Here is a 16,307-nt window from a genome sequence, read left to right on the forward strand (position 1 = left end):
AGGGAGTAAAGCCTATAGGGCAGAGCGAGGGTGGGGGAGCCACTGGTGGGCCAGCAAGCCTGGGGCGTGCATGTGTGCTGGGCTCCTGGTGACTGCTGCCACCCTGCACGCCCGTCCAGTGAAGGCCCCCGTGTGTCTGAGCCGTGAGCTGGGTGTGATGCAGCCCGGGCAGATGGTGGTGGAGCTCTCTGCAGACGGCGTGTGCCACACCTCCCACTGCACTGATGCACTCGACCCCCTCACCAGCTTCTACCAGATCAACACCACCTCTGTGCTGTGCGACGTCCACTGCGAGGCGGTAGGGTGCAGCTCGTGGCCAGGAGGGCTGGCCTGGCAGATCCTAGGTGCTCTAGTCGAGAGACTAGGCATCAGGGGTCCCTCAGGGACCCTTGTGAACAGTGCTGAGAATGGGGCTAGGCTGGGAGAGGCCAGGAACAGCAAGAGCGAAGGCCTGGCAAGGGTGGGTATTTGCCAGAGAGAACACACGGTTATTAAGCACCTACCTATGCCTAGCACATTCTCCGCCCTTTTGGGTTGTTTGTGTTGCTCCCATCTGTTGAGCCTGACTATATGCCGGGTACTAGTACAGTGACTTCTAGTAAAGGCTAAATAAATATTACTTGAATAAAGTTTGGAATTATTCCAATTTTTCAGATGACAAAACGGTTTCAGGGAGGCCTGTCATTTGTAAAAATTCCTGCAGGGAAGGGACTCAAATTGAGGTCTCCCTGGAATCACAAGTGGCACCCTTACTCACTAGCCAGACTATCCCTGAAAGGGTGGAAAAGCCCTTTGTCCACTGGGCTACGTCTGGGAAGCACTATAAAGGAGGCTTGCAGTAGACATAGGAAGTGTCCTTCAAGTCTGAGGTAGGAGGAGGCTGGGGGCTCCCCCACTGAGCCCCTACAGGTGGCCCTTCTCCAGGCTCTGGGCTCAGAGACAAGCAGGCAGTGGGAGAGGCAGGAGGATGGAGGGGGTGGGTGGCTGAGGCTCGCGTCCCACCCTGCCCTGCAGAACCAAGAGTACGAGCATCCGAGGGACCTGGCTGCCTGCTGCGGGTCCTGCAGGAATGTGTCCTGTCTCTTCACTTTCCCCAATGGCACCACCTCTCTGTTCTTGGTATGCAGCCTCTTAACTGCCCACCTGGGAAGGTGTCCGAGGAGGCGCCGCCTAGGACCAGGGCCCAAGGGTGGGTACAGATGGGGTCCTGGGCTGCCCTGTTCAGAGCCGTGCCCTATGGGTTCACTCAGTCATCTGGCCACACGTCCCCATCACCCAACGTCCGTGTCCTCCAGCCTGGGGCATCCTGGATTGCAGACTGCACCCGCCATCACTGCAGCACCACCCCCCTGGGTGCTGTGCTTGTGCGCTCGCCCATCAGCTGCCCGCCCCTCAATGAGACCGAGTGTGCCAAGGTCAGTACCAGCCTCCTCCCCCCGCAGCGTGGCCTGAGGCCAGGGGCATCGCTGTCTCCCTGGTGGTGGGGTGGGGGAGGAGGGGCTCCCGGGAGCCTGTGTGTGCCCTGCCACCCGAGCTTTACACCACCTCTCTGTGCACGTTTGCTCTGACCACATGACACCCCACATCCTCACACGGGGCATGGCCTCACACAGATGTGGGCAGATCACCCCATCGCCTGTTCCAGGCACCTTCACATATATACCAGCACGGGCACTTGGCCCCTTACACACACCACACACTCCACAGAGACATGGACGCCTCAGCACACACACCACATGGACACCCAGTTCAGTCCTGTGGCGGGTGAGTGGGTGTCCAGCACTAGCACGGACGGCTGTCACTATGGGCACGCCTCAAGGAGGAGGGTTCCTGGAGGGTGTGTGATTATCGTTCAATTATTAAAATTCCTGTGATTAATAGTGGACATTAAAGACTTCTGCTCTTACCTAGAAAACAAAATACATATACATCTCTTCATGCACACACTCACACATGCCAAATCACACACATATATGCTCACAAAATCACACACATACTGAGACCCATCCTTACACTTACTAGTAAAGACTTGTTACATTCACTGTTTTATCTATTTCACAATAGAGGAGGAGGGCTCTAAGGGACAATTGCCATTTTGGAGATGGGAAAACCAAGCCCAGAGCAGAGGTGACTTACTCAGGGCTGAGTTAGCGCCCAGTCTGGGGACCCAGCTGGGTCAGCCCCGAGCCTCTCCCTTCCCTGACCTTGTGTACGGGATGCACTAATGGGGGGGCAGGGCATGAGGAGAACAGCCCACCAGGAAGACAGGAGGCTCTGCACCATCTTATTCTGGCCTGCAGCCACCCTGGCAGCCATGGCAGCCATTGTGCCAGTGTCCCGCCCTGTCAGGGTAGCCCCGGCGGCTCTCCTGTGGCCATCCTGGGGTCCCCTTGTTCCTCTGGCCGTGGCCTGAATTACAGCAGGGCCTGGAGCTGCTGCCCTGGGCATCATGGGAGGAAAGGTGCCTCAACTCCTGTGCTCTTTTTGCCCTCTGCCAGGATCCTGGCTCTTGGCCTGGGACAGGGTCTCCTACCCGCCTCCCCTCCTCTCCCTCTAGGTTGGGGGCTCAGTGGTACCTTCCTTGGAAGGATGCTGCAGGACATGTGAGTGAGCGTGGTGGAGGCCCAGGGATGAGGGGCGCGGGTGGGGGGACAGGGTGTCATGTCGGGGCTCAGAGGGCCATGCTCCTGGCACCTCCAGTGGAGGCTCCTCAGGGGTGAGTAGGTGAGGCTCATGGCACTAGCACAGCTGTGCAGGTGGGCAGAGGCTGTGCTCATGTCCCTGTCCCAAATAAAGGCCTCTGGAGATAAGGGACATTGGGATATTGGGTCCAGGAGGTCAGAAACTCACGAGCCACTCTATTTCCCCCTGCTCCTGCCAAGACCACCAGCCCGATGCCCCCCACATGAATTGTCCCTGAGGTTAGAAGCCCTGTCTTGCAGGTACCTGCTGGATGGGATTCAGGCCCAGGGGGTCCCTGACTGAGTTTGAATGGGAGCTCTGTGCACCTGTCCTCAGGCACAGCACCAGGAACCTGAGCCTCCCAACCACGAATGCATGTACATTCCAATCAGCCTTAGGGCCTTTGCCCCCCTTGTCTCCCCTCCCCCTGGGACGTCAAACCCTTCCTTGCAGGGATGTAGAATCTGGGACCTTTCTATGTCCACCTCACATGCTACAAGGAAGCTGAGCTCAGTACCTCAGTGGCTGATCTCTAACCCACAACTCATGTTCCCTGCATATCCCATGTGCTTCCATGTGAACCGTGACCCATGTCCCTCTCCCCAGGTTCCCCGGGGACCCTGCTTCCAGTGGTCCCCGTTAGCCCTGCCTCTCCTCCACGGGTTAGTGTCCACTGTCACCCAGGTACTTCTCTTGGAAGCCCACGGGACTGGAGGCATGCAGCTGTGTTGCTATATCCAACAATGTCCCTTCCGCTAGGTGGCCATGAGCTCTGGGTTGGGGGAGGGGAGGATGGTGCCCCTGCTCCCTGCCTCTGGCAGAGGCATTCAGCCAACAGTGCATGCTGGGTAGTGAGCTGCATCCCCTGGGCTTGCATGGGATGCTTCAGCAGTGCCCACTCTCCTGGCGCTCACACATGCCACATGCCACCGCTGCTTTGCTACTGCTGGTCACTCTTGGTCCAGGACCCTGAGGGCCATGGCCAGGACAGCCCTCAGTTCCCCTGCCCCATGGCAGGGAGAGAGGGGGGAAGGGAGCTTAGGTCTGGCCAGGAGTCCTCCAGCCAGTGTGGTAGAAAACCTGCTGTGGGGAGGCCCAGAGGCCAGAAGAAAGGGTTTCACCCAATTTTTGGCAGGTACCCTGGGGTCACAGAGGGAGTCCGTGCACCCAGTAAATATTTATTGAGCACCAGTACACCAGGCTGTGTTCTAGGCACCGTAGACACAGCATAAGCAAGGCCTTACTCATGAAGCTGACATTTTTGTGGGAAAAACAGAATAACAAGCAAAATATATAACAAGATGGATGCCTCTGGTTTTCTGGGGACTGAAAGTTGTGCAGTTTGGGGGGCCTTGTTAAGAGAAAGAACACAGATGTATCAATCCATACTGAGATGTGAAAGTGAGTATTTATTTAGAGTGAGAAAAGAACTCACAACAAATTAGGCAAAAGGAGGCCCTAAAGTTTGTTTTAACAATATAATTAGAAATATGTCTCTGATAGAATGGTGAAGTGCCCTGGAGAGAAAGAAGGCATGGGAGCAGTCAGTGAGGGAGGACTGGGTGGAGGGAGGGAGTTGCAGTTTCAAGTGAGATCGGGAGAGTCCTGGATGAGGACATAGTTGAGCAGGTGAGGGTGTGAACTAGCCTTGGGGCTGGTTGTCTGTGGGAGGCGTGGTGCAAGCAGAGGAAACACGGAGTTTATCAATGTCCATCCCTGCAACAGCTGAGGTGAGGCAAACTCCCTGGCCCTGTGTGATAGATGTGGAAACAGAGTGAAGTTGCTGTGTGTAAGCATGTGCTAGGACCTGGGGTTTCCAATCATCTGGAAATTGCAGCATCTTAATGCACAAAGCCCTTTCAGAATAGGAAAGCTGAAGCTCAAAGAGGGGTGAGGACACGTCCAAGGTCACCAGCAGGGGTTAAAGGCAGGCATCGAGGGTGGGGCTGGGGGGGCCTGCCTTGTCCACAAATCCTGCTCTTTCCTAGCTCAGAGCCCCTGAGGTCATCCAGCCATCCTCCTCTGCTTCCCCATCTTCCCTGCCTCCACCTCCTTTCAGGGCACTGAGTTAAAAGACTTTCTTCTTTGGGGAAGTGGCTCTAATGCACAGGCACTAACCCTGGAAGAGGGACGCTCCACATGACACTGCCCCAGTTTGCGTGTCCTGCTGCCCCAGCAACGCTTCCCAGCCACGGCCGCCTTGCCCTCCCTGTCCCCCCAGGTAAAGAGGATGGGCGCTCCTGCAAGAAGGTGACCATCCGCATGACCATCCGCAAGAACGAATGCAGGAGCAACACCCCTGTGCGTGCGCTGCGGGGGTGGGAGGGGACAGCCGGAGGCGGGGCTGCAGGGGCTGTGGGGCGGGAGCTACACAGGCTACCTCACCGGCTGGCCCATCTCCAGGTGAACCTAGTGTCCTGTGATGGGAGATGTCCATCCGCCAGCATCTACAACTACAACATCAACACCTATGCTCGCTTCTGCAAGTGCTGCCGTGAGGTGGGCCTGCAGCGGCGCTCCGTGCAGCTCTTCTGTGCCAGCAATGCCACCTGGGTGCCTTACACGGTGCAGGAGCCCACCGACTGTGCCTGCCAGTGGTCCTGAGGCCTGGGGCCAGGGCTGGACCACCTCTGCTGCCCCCACTTTCTGCATCCAGGTGGCCCAGTGTGCATGTGTGTGTTGTGGGGGGTCCAGGGGAGGTACTATAAGTGTGGAGAGCTGGTTCATGCTGAGCATGGAATGGCAGGCAGAGGCACAGAGAGTGACCAGAACGGGACCCCTGTCTGTCCTGACTCCCTCTCTGAGCTTCGCTACTCAACCCATGGGGAAGTGCCACAGCTGAGGGCTCAGGGATGTAGCTCTGTCCCTGGCTCTAGTCTGGAACAGGCCCTAAATCAGGGCCACAGCCTCCATGCATCGGACGCTGGCTGCAGGGCTTTGGTGAAGGGGGTGAGAGCCTTCCTGAGAGGCCGGGACCAGAGTTGGACCAGGCCAGGATAGGGTGGCTCACTTTCTTTCTTGGCCTTTTTGACCACAGGAGAACCACAGACACAGTTTAAGGAAAGTGGGCTTAACTGCAACATGCAGGCCTGCATCTAACTCCCAAGAGGACTTCCCAGAAGGAAAGGGATGGGTTCTCAGGCCCAGGTCCTCTGGTATTCTGTTTCTGATGTTGTAATTCATGAAAGGACTTAGATGAGCAGGCCTATGCCTGCTCCATACCCACCCTCAAATCCCCAGCCCCAAAGCCAGCCTTCCTGGCCAGTGAGCTGGTTCTTGTGAGGCGACGGTGGGAGGGAGTGACTTCTTCCTTGAAGGTACAGCACAACTCATCTCAGTGTTGGTGGCCAGCCCACCCTCCTAGGGTGCAAGGTTGTTTAACAGGACCTTCAGCCTATGAGGGCAGCTCCTGGCTTTGCCATATGACTTTTCTCCAGGATATAACAGCTGGTCTCCGGAGGGGCCTGAGTGTGAATTCTGTGGCTCAGCTAATTCCCAGCTCTCTGCTTCATGGGACTATTTAGCAGGACAGCAGCTTTCCATAAAAAATGCAGGCAACCTGTCTCTGAACCAATGTCCTTCTTAAAGCCAGGGCTAGGCGTCCCTCCATACCTCACTCAGCAGGTGCCTTCTCCCTGGTGCCACTTTGCGCTACAAGGTCCAAAGGACACGAACCTGAGGTTGCTCAGGCCCTGGTACTGCCCTGTATGCCCAGATATGTGTAGCTGCTCTAGTGCCCCTAGGGTTGGTGTTAGGGCTAAGTTCCAGGGTGGTCCCCAGCTGTCCCTACAGCTTCTTTGTTCCTATATCTGTATTTTGTGTATATATCCAATAAACCATTAAAGACATCAAGCCTCTGATCATCTCTGAGGATGTCAGGTTTGCTTTGAATCTGAAGGAGTTTCAGCTGTGAGGAGAAAACCCTATTTTATGGCCCTGGAGGTCGCCCTGACTTATGCCTTACCTGTGTCCAGCGGTGTGCCCCACTCAGAGCAGCAGAGCATCTGCTGGTTGGAACTGAACTGATAGACACTGGATCCTAGGGGAAGGAGTGGGAAGAAGGAAGAGGATATTGGGGGCTGGGGGGCTGGCACCCAGGTGGGGAGCCCGAAGAGCAGCCCCAGTTCTATGGGGCTGGGGACAGAGGCATCTCACAGAAGATGTGGGCAGAGCAGGCCGAGAGTAGGTTTCATGTTGGACCTCTCAACATTTCTATATTTATTTCCCTGTTGTTCTTGCATCAAATTAAGTTTTTGCAGCCATTGTTGACTGCACTAGAGTTAAGAAGAATCTGGGGAACAGGTTTTTGGTGACCCTTCAACTTTAAAGGACCAATGGCACATCTAAGGGGCAAGTGGGAGAATGCTTTGCTGTGTTGTCCCACATGAGGCCTGAGGAAGCACCTGCCTGCAAGGGGGAGAAACTGCTAGGGTATGAGTCATTGCCTAGGGTATAAGAGCTCCACTCCACTTGCAGGGGTGGAGCATCTCCTTTGAAGTTAACACTTGGAAGGCTTTTTTAAAAATTTAATAAGTGTATCCATGCTTTATCTATCTGCTGACCTGCTAACTTTTCCTAATAAAGAGAGCTTAACAACCCTTAAGAAGCACTATAAATAAGCAATGGATCACAAAAGAAATCAGAGTAGAAATTAGGCAACATTATGATCTGCATGATCATGAAATTATGGCACATTAAGCTTGTGAGATGCAACTAAATCAGTACTAAGAAGGACATTTATAGTCTTAAATGTTTCATACTTTTAAATTTCCTATCATTATAGCCAGAAGTAAACAGGACAGGGCTTCCACACTTCTCCATCATTGATGATCAAAGACTTGCAATCAGTCATTTTCTCAGTATAACACACTCCCTAGATTACATATCAATAGCTTTCAGAGAGTGTTTCAAACTCTGAGCTCAACAGAAATTGACTTTAAACATACCTTTAAAGAGAACTGATTTAAAATACAGATTCTATTAAACAGCAAGATGTTTAGATTAAGACATAGGGTGGTTCTTTAGTCATTGTCGGAATTTCAGTGCTCCTGGCTGCTCATCCCTCACCTCACTGCCACTCTTCTGTTTAAGTCCATGTACCAGCAGGCAGCTTTTGAACAGGGCCACTCATAATCAGCTGTTGTGTAAACAGGCAGAAGGCACAAGGTCAAGCCAGCCAGCCCTGGCCTAACCACCTTTCTGCAGCCTCGGTTTGGAAGGGTGGCCTCGGGCTTTCAGATGCCTGTTCCTCATATGCTGTTGCTGGTGCCACAGTGTTGCTAACTTGGCCCTCTTTGCCTCCAGTTGGCAGCAGCCTCATCCCCACCATATACTCCCAGATGGCCATAGCTTCTGCTCACACCCCATCACTGGCATCACAGTGCTCCTGGCTTTTCATCCCCGACCTCACCTTCACCTGATCCAGGGACACCCTCCAACTTGCTCCTGCTGGAAGCCAACCTCCCACCCCAGTCCTTTGACCAAAATTCCAGTCCTTTTCCCCCAGCTCCCTCCTAGGAAACCAACTCTTTCAGGTTAAGGCCCTTTAGTGAAAGATTAACAAGAAGCAAATCACTAACCAGCAGGATACCTTGCTCTGCACTGTGGAGAAGACAGGAGGGGGTGGGGATCTTAAGCCTCAATCAAGGTTGTTCAATTGCCCTAAAAAACTCAATACCAGGTAGTGCTGATATGGGTGTTCACTGACACAATCTGGATAGGTTGATTTACATTAAAAATACATGTACCCTTTGACTAAGCCATCCTATTCCTAGGCAGTTATGGTGGGCTGAATAACATGTCCCTGTACTGTGCCAGGAACCTCTGAATATGTTACCTTACATGATGAAAGGGACTTTGCAGATGTGATTAAGTTAAGGATCTTGAGGTGGAAGATAGTCCTGAGTTATCCAGGTGGCCCCAGTGAATCACAAGAGTCCTTATAAGAGGGAGGTGGGGAGATCAGTCAGGGAGAGGAGATGTTATGACAGATGCTGAGGTTAGAATGATGCACTTTGAAGCTGGAGGAAGGGGCCACTGGCCAAGGAACAAAGGTAGCCTCTGGAAGCTGGAAAAGGCAAAGAATGGATTCTCCCCTGAGCCTCCAGACAGAGCACAGGCCTGCTGCAGCTTGATTTTACCCCAGTGAAACTGATTTAAGATTTATGACCTCCAGAACTAGAAGAGAATACATTTGTGTGGTTTTAAGCCATTGAGCTTGTGCAATTTGTTACAGCAACAATGGAAACTAATACAGCATCTAAGGAAATAATTCATACAAAGAGGTGTAGGCCAAGATTGTCTCAAGCTATTGTCTTAGGCTATTTGTCTTAGGCTATTGCTGTATCTTCTTGGGTTTAAAAAAATGGTAACAATTTTAAGTGTCTATCGAAAGGGACTGATGATAGATAATCTGGTACAGCCACACCATAGAATATTATATAGCCTTTTGTACACTGATATGGTGGGCTTTCCAGGATATGTTAAATGAAAAAAGGAAATTGTGTGTCAGCTACCACAGAATGACCCACCTCCTTTATGCACCCATGTGGGGACACACACACACACACACACACACACACACACATCCATCTCATTCCACTGGGGAGTTTTCAGGACTGGGGAGGGTCCCTCCTGGCTGTTTGAGCTGGCTGGTTCAGTGGTGGTGTTGGTCTAGGAGGAGCCTGTTTGGTTCTGAAAGTCCCAAGAGCTGTCACTGTGTGCCAGAGATTGACGCCATCATGCCAGGATAGACTCAAGGCTCAAGGGGTGTCTATAGCATCTCCCCCATTCCTTATTTCCTCATGTGACTTGAACCTGAAGGAACCCCAGAGGCCACACACAAAACAGGAAAGGAAACAGAGGCACAGGCCCCAGCCACTCAGAGAGCTGGCAGCAGAGCTGGGTGGCTGCCCAGCCTGCAGCCCCCAGTGACGTATTTGCAAACACGAGGGGTTTTGAGCCCCAGAACCATCCCATTTTCCGTGCTTCAGGCTCAAGTTCCCGCCCCGATTTTCTGGGCTTAATCCTCTTCCTGTGGAAATCAATAAGGACATTGTGATAGAATGATTCACGTTCAAGGTCAGGCCAGAGCAAATTGAAGGCGACATGCTGATTTTACTGCCCTCACTGAGAGGAGAGCCAGTCCTGCTCACAGACCCCTTAACCCTTTCCTGGCCTCTCCCACCAGCTGCGCCAGCACCTGCCCTGCCTTAGCTGCCACTCCCTGGGCTAGGTCCCCAGGGCCTTTTCACCCACGTGGTCACCCTGCCTTTTACATCTCCCTAAGGTCTGACCACACAGGCCTCAGAGCCTCACACACTTGTCATGGTGGTTTGGAGAAGGCAGATGGCAATCACAGCACCAAACCAAACACCAACAACTTCAAGTTGAAGGTCAAATGCTACTTGCATAAGTTCATCGGCCATATCCTGACCCAGGAAATCTCCCCCAAGCTCAGCATTTCTCCTTTCCACCCCTCCTGTCAGAGTTCCAGACCCCCTCTTCCCCTTCCCTGCTTTCACATGAGGAGATGAGAAGGGGAACCAAATTCCTAATTTTTAAAATATACACAGCAAGTCAGATCTTTTTTGTGGCTCAAACATGATAGAGGTTTATTTTCTCCACCTATACAAAAAAATCCAACAAAACAATTAAACTGGGGTTCTGAGTAGCTGGAACCTTGCATCTAAAATGATTCAGAGACCCTGACCCTTCTGTCTGGAAGGTCTTACCATCTCAGCCTGTGCCTTCTTAAGTCTCATCTGCTTCAAGCCGGCCCCAGGAGGCATACAGGGAGCATGTGCTGGAGGCTTGGGGGAGCACTGAAAGTGGCTTGCTCTCTTGGACTCACATACCCCTGGCCAGAACTGGAGTATGTGGACACACCTAACTGCAAGGCAGGCTGGGAAATGTAGTCCATCTAGGTGCCCAAGAGGAAGAGACCCGTCTGCTGAACAGCATCCCCTCTGTGAGGAGGTGGAGATAGTGCAGACAACTCTGAGCAGTACGGCTAAGAAGGACAAAAGAGAGATAGGCTGTGAGGTCAAGGGAAGGTTGTTTAATGGTTTGAAGAAGGCAGTGACTTGACCATGTATCCTAGAAGGAGCCAGTGGACAGAGAAGGGTTGTGCTGTGAGAGAGATCAAGGGTCTCTGAGGGCCTGTAGCAGGCATGAAGAGGGACAGTGGTGGAAAGAGGCACCACTGGCTGAGTAGACCCCAGACTTTTATTCATCCCTGTGTGCCAGTGTCTAACACAGGGCACAGAGAAATGAGTACGAATGTACCTGGTGATGTGAAAGTGAGGAACCCAGGCAGCAAGAAGTTAAAGGATATAGGAGTGGGCAGAGCTGAGGAGCCAGGTGCCCCCCCAATACTGTGGCAGTGCCAGTTAATCCCCTGCGGCAGGCAGGAGGCCCGCACAGCTGTCTCTCCCAAGTTGGGACTGCACCACCACCCAGCCCTTTGCCCAGAGGTCCTGGCAGCCCAGAGATTCCGGGGGAGATAGGTGAGCAGCACAGTGGGTAATGGGTGCAGCCTCTGCACCCTTGGAGAGCTCCTTCTCCAGAACTGAGCCATTCTCTAGGCTTGTTATGCAGCCCCCACCTGCCATCAAGACCCCCCCCCCTCAGGGCCATTGTCTTCCCAAGCCAGCTAAATCCAAAGTCTGTCCCCGCACCCCCCAACCGTGTCTATTCCTGCCTCTGTGCCCTTGCCTGTGGCCTTTGCCTCACCTGGAACACCCTTGTCCTGCCTCACCCCAGGCAGCTCCTGCCCAGCCTTCAGACCCATCTGTGTCCCTCCTCACGGCAAGACCCCAGCCTGCAGAATCCTTCCATTTGGCCACTAGCCCCCCACAGTCCTAGGTTCTGCTTGTCTGGGGTGCCACTTGCCAGCCTGTATCTATGCTGTGCTCAGGGAAGGGGGATGCAGGCCCAGCTCCAGCATTCAGTCATTATTCATCCATACTTTGTTCACAGCAGATAAGGATGCCCAAACTCAGAGAGGTTAAGTGACTGCACAGCTGGAGAGTGGGGGAGTTAGCACTTACCCCACACTTGTTTAACTCCAGAGCCCACGCTCACACTTTACTTCTTAACCAAGGAAGGTCATGTAGAGGACTGCAGGTGCGTGCTGGCTAGTATTCCAGGACCCTTCCTCTGGGAAGCCAGAAGGGGCAGTGGGAAGATGGTTCTAGTCTCTTTGGCCAGTTAACAGGAGAGTTGGCAAATGTCAAGCCTCAGTCCCCCGCTGTGAGGAGGGGCAACAGGTTCTGCATCTGCGGGTTGGCATGAGTGTCAGGTGAGATCATGGATGGGAACAGGCTGGACAATTGCAGAGGCTGTGGCCATGTGTGAAGCTGCCTGGCTGGGCCAGGGGATCCCAACCCGGCCAAGTGCAGGGCAGGATAAAAGCAGGAGCAAAGCGCCCAACCAACCCCAATGCACCCTTCACCCAGAAGCTCTGGGGCTCACTGCTAAACCTTTGCCTCTGCTGTGCCCCAGCCAGCTGTGCATCCTCCCTCTGTTCTACCTGAACTAAATCACCATTTATAGATTGTTGGAGCTGATGAGGGTGCAACATGCAGTGGAAGAGCCTGGGTTATGGGGTCAGGCTCTCTATTTGAGCAGCTGTGTCATTTATCCTCTCCAAAGCTCAGTTTCTTCATTGCTAAAATGGGAATGAGAACCTGGCAAAGTGATGGTGAGAATGCTTACAGGTAAAGCCCCTGGCCTTTAATGAATGGGGCTATTGTTACCACTATGGACAGAACCTTAAAGATCTTCTTCAAATTCCATATTTTCAGGAGCAGGGAACTGATCCAAGAGAGACAGTGACTTACCCAAGGGCTTACTGCAAAGTGAGCAATGGCAGTACCAGACTCCAAACCCAGTACTCCCTCCACCACCTCCTCCAGGTAGTCTTCCATGAGCCTTAACCCTGGCTGGACTGCTCTGCTCTAACCTCACAACCTCCACTGTCTGAATCTTCAAGAGCTGAGCTTCCAAGAGCTCTGTCTCCTTCTTGAGCCCCTTGCCCCTGCCCTAGCTTCCCCAAAAGTAACTGTTACAAGGCTGGGTCCTCTGCAAGGGGTTCAGACCTAGCTGGGAAAGTGTTTAGGACTTGGCTGAGTTGGCCAGAATGGAGGGGAGAGGGAAGTAGAAAGTTAAGGGTTAAAGGCTCGGCAGCTGGAGGGGCAGCTTGCAGAAGGCCCAACCCAGCACTGGGAGGCCTGCACCATTCCATTCCTTTGCAGATCGGTTACACCCAGCTGTCTCCCTCCCCACTGCCAGTGCCGCTGGGATTAGGCGGGAAAGGATCCCCGGCCTGCAGCCTGCACACGGCCCATGGGGAACAGCGCCTGCAGCCCACGCCTCCATGACAGCTGCTGAGTGTCATGCAAGAACATAGATCAGCAGGATCCTGGCAGAGGTGCCCCCAGCCCAGGCCCTGCCCTCAACATGTGCCGGAGGGGCCACTGGAGGAGAAAGGGGATCTGTGAGGGATTGGGGAGGTACAAAGAAGGGACTAATCCCAAAAATATCTCCTCCACCCATTTGTCACTGTGCCTCAGAGTCCACCATTACACATCTTAGAAATGGTAGGTCTTCCAAAGACATCCATTAAAACCCATTCCACAGAGTAGCTGGCATTCATAAGCACTGCTTGATGGCAGTGTCTTGGTAAAATCTGTGAAAATTTTATTTTATGAAGTCCCTCCAAAATGTCTATTTCTTTGTCTCAGTAGTTCCAACTGAGGTCTTTAACTTAAAGAAGACTTTAACTTAAATAATTTAGAATATGGGAAAATGTTGTGAGCTAGCTTCAAGATTTAAAAAAACTAATGTCGTGAATAGTCTCAAAATACTCAAAAAAGCCATAAGAAATGACAAAGGAAAATTGAAAGCCAGAAAATATCTGTACTTGTAATGAAAAACATGAAACAGCTCTATTAATTGGCTGGATATGCATTTCTGGAAGCTGTAAAGCAAATGGGAGGCAGCATTGTGTATAGGTTGGTTAGACCATCTGGGTTCTAATCCTGGTTGTGTCCCTCACTAATTCTGTGACCTTGGCAAGTTACTGAATGATTCTGAACCCTATTATGATAGTTGTAAGAATTATGTGAAGATTTGATAAGACCATGTGTCGGAAACATCCTTGTGATCCCACCATCAAAGGAACCAGTATCACCAATGCGTGAATGGTTCTGACATGTCTCCATCAGCCACCCACCTGCATAGTGGCTCAGGAACCCCACAGATTAACCCCCCCCAATTAATCTAGACTTTTATTATAAATATTATCAGTCAGCTGAAACTCACTAGCTATTTGAAAATAATGGAAAAACCTCAAAATGGTGTCCAAGCTGAGATGGCAGGGGAAATTTCCTTCAATGAAATACCATTAATTCAGGAAATAGAAAGGACATGAACAGTATTCTAATATTCTAAGTAACATTCCAGGATGATTCATGAGGATATTTAAGTTTGCATAAAATAGGAGGCTTATATATAAAAGCATGATCAGAAAACAAAGAATTTTTAGAAATGAAAAACATAGATGACTTCACAGCAGAGTACGTTGCAATTGCAGACCTACCCTGCAATTACAAACTTCTAGAAAACTGGACAAAGTACATGAAATACATTTCCAGACATTGGACAATAGGGAGTACAGGGCTGAGATTCTCCAAGAAGAGAAACAAATGAAATGAGCTATACTAGAAACCTCCAATTTTCTGCCTAGGGGCATTTTCTGGGACAAGGCACAGAGAAGGGGAAGCCCCAGCAGAGCACGGTGGCCTCAGAGAGTTGAAGAGACAGAGATCAAATTCATAAAGTCTAAGGCAACTGGAATTTGTGTGGCAGAGTACTACAGCAGAGGGAGCTATGGAGAAAAAAAGCCCCACAAATTTGCATAGATTAAGGTGCACATGTGTAGGGTAGAAATCCATAAGGCTGGGCAAAGAACTATTGGGTAATTGTAAACTGAACAGCTCCAAGAGCTTATATAGGGCTGGGAGACATTCAAACTCTTACCAGCCAGAGTAGAGAGACATCACTGAACATCCAGGGCACTTAGTTGAGCCCAGGGAAAGGGTCACACCTTAAAAATAGGACTAAACTAGCCCTAGAGTAAATCTTACCCTAAACTTGCCCTAATTAAGCTTTGAAACAAGCCTCATATTGACCATGTTGATACACAAGTAACTTAACTATAAGACATAACAAAGTCTAAATATTCTTTAGAAGAAAAAAAATCCAGAACTCAACAATGTAATAATAATAATGTCCAGAGCACAATAAAATTTACTAGGGAAGCAAAGAAACTGGAAATGTGACTCATACCAAGGGAAAAAAAATCAGTCAATAGAAACAGACATAGAAATGATAAAATGCTGATATTAGCAGACAAAGTTCTTAAAATAGTTATAAATATGCTTAAGAATGTAGAGAAAAATATGAACATAGTGAGGAAAGAAATGGAAGATATAAAACCATGGAAGTTCTGGAGATGAAAACACAAACTTTAAATGAAAAAGGATTAACAACAGATTAAAGACTTGAGAAGAGGAGATCAGTGAACTTGAAGGTATAAAAGAAACTATACAAAATGAATCATAGCATGAAAAAAAGGTTGAAAAAGCAAATAGAGCCTCAGTGACTTATAAAATAATATGAAGAGATAAAAAATCCATGTAGTTTAAGGTCCAAAAAAATAGAAGGGAAAGAAAAAAGTTTCTGAAGAAATAATGGCTGAGTCCAGAATATACAGAGAACTCCTATAACTCAATGACAAAGTAACAATACAATTTTTAAAAGGGCAAAGGACCTAAACAGACTTTTCTCCAAAGAAGGTATACAAATGGTCAATAAGTACAAGAAAAGATGCTCAACATCACTAATCACTAGGGAAATTAAAACCAAAAGCAAAATGAGACAGCACTTCACACTCATTAGGATGGCTGTTATTAAAAAACAAACAAACAATGAAAATAACCAATGTTGGTGAGGATGCAGAGAAACCTGAACCTTGTGCACTGCTAGTGGGCATGTAAAATGGTATAGCCACTATGGTATCAGAGTTTCTTAAAAAATTAAAAATGGAATTACCACAGAATCCAGAAATTCCACTCCTGGGTATATACTCCAAAGACAAAATCATGAACACACACAGGTATTTATTTGTACACACATGTTTATAGTACCATTATTCACAATAACTAAAATGCAAAAGCAACTCAAGTGTCCGTTGACAATGAATGTATAAAAAATGTTTATACACACAGTGAGCCATTATTCAACCTTAAAAAGGAAGAAAATGCTAATACATGCTACCATATGGATGAACCTTGAAGATATTATGCTAAGTGAAATAAGCCAGTCACAAAGGAAAATATTATATGATTCCACTTAAATGAGGTACTTAAGGTAGCTTAGCTCATGGCCAGCCAATAAACTGGACAGAGGTTAAGCTTAAACACCTCAAAATCCACAGGCTCCACACTCTGCCTGTCAATCTATAGGTGGGTTTGATGAATACACTCAAATTTGCAGCATGGTACTGACATAAAATAACATATCGATCAATGGAACAGAATTGAAAGCTCAGAAATAAACCC

The 16,307-nt window shown here is 50.1% G+C and overlaps 1 protein-coding gene across 3 annotated transcripts in view; it reads left to right on the forward strand.

Annotated features, from left to right (window-relative positions):
- Positions 1-6,524, forward strand: part of OTOG (otogelin) — a 76,399-nt gene extending 69,875 nt beyond the window's left edge. For 2 of the 3 annotated variants that reach the window (XM_036888142.2, XM_036888143.2), the window contains exons 51-56: positions 120-298; positions 1,015-1,119; positions 1,296-1,415; positions 2,558-2,603; positions 4,904-4,983; positions 5,086-6,524. In XM_036888142.2, coding sequence (XP_036744037.2) covers positions 120-298; positions 1,015-1,119; positions 1,296-1,415; positions 2,558-2,603; positions 4,904-4,983; positions 5,086-5,286 — 731 coding nt within the window. In that variant the 3' untranslated portion in view covers positions 5,287-6,524. Of the gene's footprint in view, positions 1-119; positions 299-1,014; positions 1,120-1,295; positions 1,416-2,557; positions 2,604-4,903; positions 4,984-5,085 lie in introns of those variants that run through there. The other variant, XR_005025373.2, reaches the window with a different exon arrangement.
- The last annotated feature ends 9,783 nt before the right edge of the window (positions 6,525-16,307 follow it).

Source organism: Manis pentadactyla, chromosome 9 (assembly GCF_030020395.1).
Source record: "Manis pentadactyla isolate mManPen7 chromosome 9, mManPen7.hap1, whole genome shotgun sequence".
Taxonomy (NCBI): Eukaryota; Metazoa; Chordata; class Mammalia; order Pholidota; family Manidae; genus Manis; species Manis pentadactyla.